Source organism: Electrophorus electricus, chromosome 14 (genome assembly GCF_041902795.1).
Source record: "Electrophorus electricus isolate QZ-2024a chromosome 14, ASM4190279v1, whole genome shotgun sequence".
Taxonomy (NCBI): Eukaryota; Metazoa; Chordata; class Actinopteri; order Gymnotiformes; family Gymnotidae; genus Electrophorus; species Electrophorus electricus.
Genome location: NC_137510.1, coordinates 2,084,001 through 2,090,000, shown reverse-complemented (window position 1 = coordinate 2,090,000; position 6,000 = coordinate 2,084,001). Strand labels below are relative to the sequence as shown.

Here is a 6,000-nt window from a genome sequence, read left to right as displayed (position 1 = left end):
CGGCATCCAGTTCCCCATGGACCTCGACGTCAGGATGAAAGCTGTGATGATTGGTGCCTGCTTCCTCATTGTAAGTGCTCTCTGGCTCTCTCACGCCACTGCTCCCTCTGTTTCTCTGGTGCTGTGCCGAGGCCCCAAATGTACCGTAATCAGGCATTAACTGTCCATTTTGTTCCGTGTCGCGTTGACAGGACTTCATGTTCTTTGAGTCCAACAACTGATTGCTGAAAGGACGGAGCCCGTGAGGATAATGTTCCCTGCAGAAAGGAGGACAGAAGACCATCTTCTGCTCTCCTCCATCAGATCCATGTCCCCGCTGCCTAAGAGAATGCATGCAAACATACCATAGCTGTTGGCGGTGTAGGATTAGACAGATATAGGCCAGGGACCCCCAGAAATGTTATGAAAAGGGGTTTAAACAGTTACCTATACTACCATTTCAAAAGAGGATTGTTTGGCACTGCTTTTGGCGTAATGCACCCCAAGAGAACATATATGGCTTACCCGGTGTAGCTGACTCCCTCTCCATGAAGTAACTATAGTTATTTGAAACGTGTGCTTACAGTGTAAGGTGTCGTGTTTATGGTTAACATTACTGCTTCACAGAAAATGTACAAAGGACACTTTACGATGCAACACCTGGAAGTCTGTAATATTGGCGCTGAAGTCTATACTGGCTCATAGAGGTCTGAGGTGATACTGATATGAGCGACCAACATGTGATTATATCACTCTTAGTTATGTATCAAAATATCAAATTGTCCATCTTTTTTTTTTTTTTTGCAATCATTTGTTTTAATGATGTGATGTAACTGTGGGCATCCATGATTCAGGTCAGCATCTGAAATATAGCCAGCCATTGAAAAAAAATCATTGTAATCTGTGCTCATGTAATAATATGCAATTAATTTATTATTTGTGTACTTTTCACATCAGCACTGTTGATTTATTTAATCATTTCTTGGTGTTTGTTTTAGCAGTATTTATTTAAATGTCTCTTAACTTATTGTTTTTGGTGGTATAAAGTGAATTAGAGTCAAACACTAAAAGGATATGGGAACATCATTATAGTAATACCAAAAGTGGTCAGTGGAGGGCAGCCTGTTCACCATGTCCGCCCACCGTCTGTGCTCTTTATCCGATTGAATTTTGTATTGTTTCAAGAGTGATCTATTAACACTTATTTACGACTCAGGTACGCATGCATACGGTTGATGCTTGCATCTTAGACATATCCATGTGACGTTTACCCGTAAAAGTCCAGTTCAGTGGTTCCCCATTGTGATTGTTGTTTTACATTGATGCACAGAATTTAGTCGAAGCAATGCCTTGTTTTACTGGTTATTTTTATTTTATTAAAAAAATACTTATTTTAAGCTTTCAAGGCTCTTTGGAAAATTTTTATCCAGATATATTGTACGCAAAAGCAAATTACAGTTGTAACATCAAATAACACATTTATTAAAGCTATATAACCTTCGGTGAGATGATCTTTAATTTGATTAATTGTTTTTAATTATTGACTATTATGAACCATGAATTAACTATACTGGAAGGTTTAACATAACTGTGACCTTAATTGCAATGGATTGACATAAACCTCATTCTGACTTTAGATCAAGGGAACAATGATGCAAGGAAGGCAGTAAAAATAATATGCACGTTTGTTTGATAAATGAACCCTGGGAAAGCTGTGTATGAAATGGATCCCAAAGCCACAAAATGGGGGATATACAGAAATCTGATCTAGAATGAGTGGATCTGCGTAAACACTTCCCACACGAACTTTTCCCGTGGCCCCATCCTTCTGATTACTCTGACAGCAAGGACTACCACCTTATCACACCTCTACGGACCCGGTTCACCAAAAGAGGTGGATGTAACAAATATATGGTTTGCTCAGTAGGCAAGTGCAGACCTTTAGGATGACAGACGTTTCTTTTCCGAGAACAAAGCCTGTTGTTTACTGAGCAGTGCTGAGTCAGTATCAGAAGCCAGTGCTTCCTGTGCACATGCTAATTAAGATCATTAGGACTTTAAAAGAGTCAACGTGATGGAAAATACAAGATGAAATGAAGCAGTGAGGGTCCTAATTGGCACCAGAGAGGTGGAAGACCCGGCGCCAGGGCGCTATGCCTTCGCTCCTTAGCCGCGAGTCTGTCTAACGCCACTCGGGGCGTTTACAACAGGCCTTAAAATAGAATTCATTAAACTGACTCTTTCAATGCTCCATTCCCGGCGGTGGAAGAAATCCAGCATGGTCCAGGCCACTTCTAGGAGCTGGAGTGCGGAGCCCGAGCTTGCGGTGTGCAGTACTCTCACAACACCCACCACCATCCTTCGGAATCATGCAGAGTGGTTTTGTAGTCCACAGGGACAGAAGCAGAAGGAATTAATCTAGTGGACTGCAGGCTTCAAAGTACACAAAGTCAAAAGAAGGAGACTTGAATGAAGTGAGAGAGAGAGAGAGAGAGAGAGAGAGAGAGAGATAGAGAGAGAGAGAAGAAAGCAGAAGCTAGCAAGCATTCAGGGACTTTGAGTGATGTGGAAAAGATGACAGTAAACATACATTCATATAGGTTTTTCAAGTCAGTGTATCAGCGCATCATTGGAACTGAAGGAAATGATTTTTTAAAAAACATTTTGTTGGAGTTTAAAGGGTCAAACTGAAACAAAGTCATAGACATTCAGAGCACCGTTGTGTGTGCTGTCCTCCATGGGGTCAGGGCCTAATCCAGAAAGTGTGGGGTTTCAGATGGACTCTACAGTGTTTGCTAATTCTTGGCTGTTCAGATTCAACAGAGACTCACCGTTGTTCTGCCCTCAGTTCGGGTTTAAATGCCAGTAAGGCACAAATAGCAGCAGGCCGCTGACTTCCGTTTCGACTGTGTGGAAGACATCACAAAGCTTCTGGGGCATGTTTTTACCATAGTTTTTAACATGCTTTTCCATAAAATAAATAGACACTAAAAAAAGACATTCTGTGTGAAAGGGAGGCTGATGCAATTATTCAGTCTTTGAAAGATCTGCCTTTTTTCTCTCTTTTTTTGGGAAGGGGCGTGGATTTACTGTCCACATTGAGTCAGCAAGTGAACAAAAGGGGTTTGAAACAAAACAGAATGATTTAGACACACACAGCAATACTCTGGGATTCTGATTCACAGTCAAAGCTCTTTTTTTGGTTTAAAGTCGAGAATTCAGTAGCTGGGTTTAGAATTTCCAGTCCCAATACAGGTCACATTAAAATGTCTAAAGGTCATGTGCATGAAGGAGGGTGTTTGGATATTCCTCACAGCTGAACCGTTTAAAGCACTTTTTATCGGATTGTTATGTTGGATGGCCTTGTGTACAGTACAATCCTTTGTCATGCATTGGTCAGCACCCAGCCAAACCATTTCCTTTACATCCACCAATCACAGTCCCCTTGGTGTTATCTCTTAGTGTTATCACTCTCACCGGTCCCTGGTTTCTTCTGTCTGAGTCATTCCCACAGGTCTGTGATCCAAACGCTTTTCATTAGTCATCAGAATAATACATGCCCTGTCCACAAGATGTAATCTCAGCTGAAAGCGTTGCCTAGTTTCTTTTAGTAGTTGCTCTAGTTTCCGTTTTGGTTTTCTTTGCTAATAAACCCCATGCTCCTGGTACCCATGCCTTGTTATCTGTTTAAGTCTTCAGGGAGCTCTCTTCTCTTTTACAGGTGTTATCTGGATTTTGCATTAACTTTTTTCTGAAATAACCAATCTTCATCTAAATGATAAATAAATAGCTTTATTTGATGAGTAACGCACATTTTATATCCCATATCTTTATTAATATTAAACAATCTGTCACCTTTCCTCTCCCCTTGCTTCCTAGTTTACCAGAGAAATAATTGTTTGTTTGTTTTGGATGTGTTCTGGGTCTAACCCTTGTTTTTGCCCCTTACTGGTTTTAAGAGTTCCTCATTTGCCCTTGTTATCTTGTGTATTTAAGCCCTGTGTCTCATTACCTGTCACTGTACTATGTATTTTGCTCCATGTATTATATTCTACGTGTCACGATCAGTCCCTTCCATGCTCCATGTTTTCCATGTCTTGTGTTTAGTTCCATTCCATAGTTTCGTTTTGTCCTCACATCGACTGTGTATACCTGTCCCTCGTTTCGAGTTCATGTATTTAAACCCTGTTGTGTGCCTCGGTCGTGGCTGTTCATTGTTTGTTTGGAGGTTTGACTTGTTTGTTTGACTTTGTTGGACTTATTGAATTTGTGTGTTTTGTTGTTTCATGCTTTCATTGTTTGAATGTTTGGACTGTTTGAATGTATTTTGGTATGTGTTTTTGTGTTTATTAGCCTTAGTTTCTAGCCTGCTCCCCATGTGTACTTTTGTGTGTTGGTTTTGTTTAATCATGTTTCCTCATACTCTCCATGTTGGCTCTATGACCCTGGACTGCCTAAACGACTCTGATTTTGGATTTTCCCCTATTAAATCTTGCTCTTCTCCGCATATGCGTCCGCCTCCTTACCACTCAACGTTACACTATGTTGTAACGTTACACTATACACAAAAGACACTCTCCTCCACATCCGCACCCTGCCTCCATTTGCTCGTCCTTACGAAATGACAAGCGCATGAAGGACGCAGCGAGAGAGCGACATACTGGTACGTGGCTGTTTCGCAGGACGAGACTCTAGCTGCTTCACTAAAGCAGCCCAAGGTAGCCCTGAAGTCCCCTGATGCTGACAGAACAAAGTCTTCTCATCATTGTTCCAGGAAGTCCCATGCAGTGATTCCAGTGTTGGACGACCCATGCGACAGGAGCCCAGGTAAGGGCCCTGAGTCAGGGCTGGTTCTGCTTTGAGCAGCACCACATGGCAGATGACTCTGGGAGCCATTACTAGAGAGGCCTGGGCAAGTCTTAGGTCCCTCTCCCCCCCTGCCCACAGTTCTGGCTGCTTCTGCACCACTGCCCGCTTTCCTGCCCTCCGAAAGGCGCCTTCCAAGGATTGTTTTATTTTGGGGTTGGCGGCTATGTGTCCCTGTGGCTGCCTCACAAGGCCCAACAAGCCTTTCCTGTACTCCATCTGGGAAGGTCTGCGGGCCTGAGGGACCACTCAGGTGTATCTTTCTCTTCGGCTCCTGTTACCAGTTTGGAAGGCGTCGTCCAGCCTCCTATTCCCAGCGTGGAATGTACCGCCCAATCTTGTGTCCCCTGCTTGGCTCATTGCTGCCTGGAATGACTTTCTCCACAGTGGCCACCCAGTTTGCCTTCCAGTCTCCTGTGGCTGTCTCGTCGGCCTTCCAGTCTCTCAAGACCTCCGTGACTCCGTATCTCTCGTTGGCCTTCTTTTCCGTCTTTTCCCGTCTCCCATTCCTAGCTCTGTTTTGGTCCCTATCATCTGTCCCTGTACCAACCATTGCCCTATCAGTCCCTGTATTCTTTTCAAACTTGACACAGTCTTTTCAGTTCAATGCATTTTGGCTCATGGAGACAGATATGATCAAGTTCCAGAGCTGTATGTGGACACTTAACTGGCACCTTCAGAATCTTTGGGTTGTAGCAAGTCCTTGCTAGTGTCTAGCTGCACTCCCAAGCACAGTAGCAATGGTACTGGAAAATTGTTCTTCCAGCTAGATTGATGAAGACTCAGCCCCTTAGAAACCCTTTAGAATAACAGATCTCCTTTAACACTCATTTATCTTTTCAGCCTCATGATCTACAATAGCTTTTCTTCTGAGATTTTCTGATCAAACTATTTTGCACATGAAACCAAGGAAACCAAGCATATTTTTGATATGATAAAGCAGGTCAAACTGATACCTGAGTTGATACCTGAGCTGGACTCCATTTACTCCAATGAATGTGTCTGCAAGAGGTTGTTTACATAATGTCACGTCGGCCGAACCCCAAGCACACTACAACACCCAACAAGCTGTTCATCACCCGGCTAACAACTCAACCATTCATACACATTCCTTCAGATCCTCATCAGCAGAATGTTGACGTCACCTGTTTCTCT

The 6,000-nt window shown here is 42.9% G+C and overlaps 1 protein-coding gene across 2 annotated transcripts in view; it reads left to right on the top strand.

Moving 5' to 3' along the window:
- si:ch73-206p6.1 (phospholipid scramblase 1) overlaps window positions 1-1,485 on the top strand; it is an 8,838-nt gene extending 7,353 nt beyond the window's left edge. For both annotated transcript variants that reach the window (XM_027017789.3, XM_027017790.3), the window contains exons 6-7: window positions 1-70; window positions 192-1,485. The exon at window positions 1-70 is cut by the window's left edge and continues 89 nt beyond it. In XM_027017789.3, the coding sequence (XP_026873590.2) occupies window positions 1-70; window positions 192-221 (100 nt within the window). In that variant the 3' untranslated portion in view covers window positions 222-1,485. The remainder of the gene's footprint in view (window positions 71-191) is intronic.
- Window positions 1,486-6,000: the final 4,515 nt, after the last annotated feature.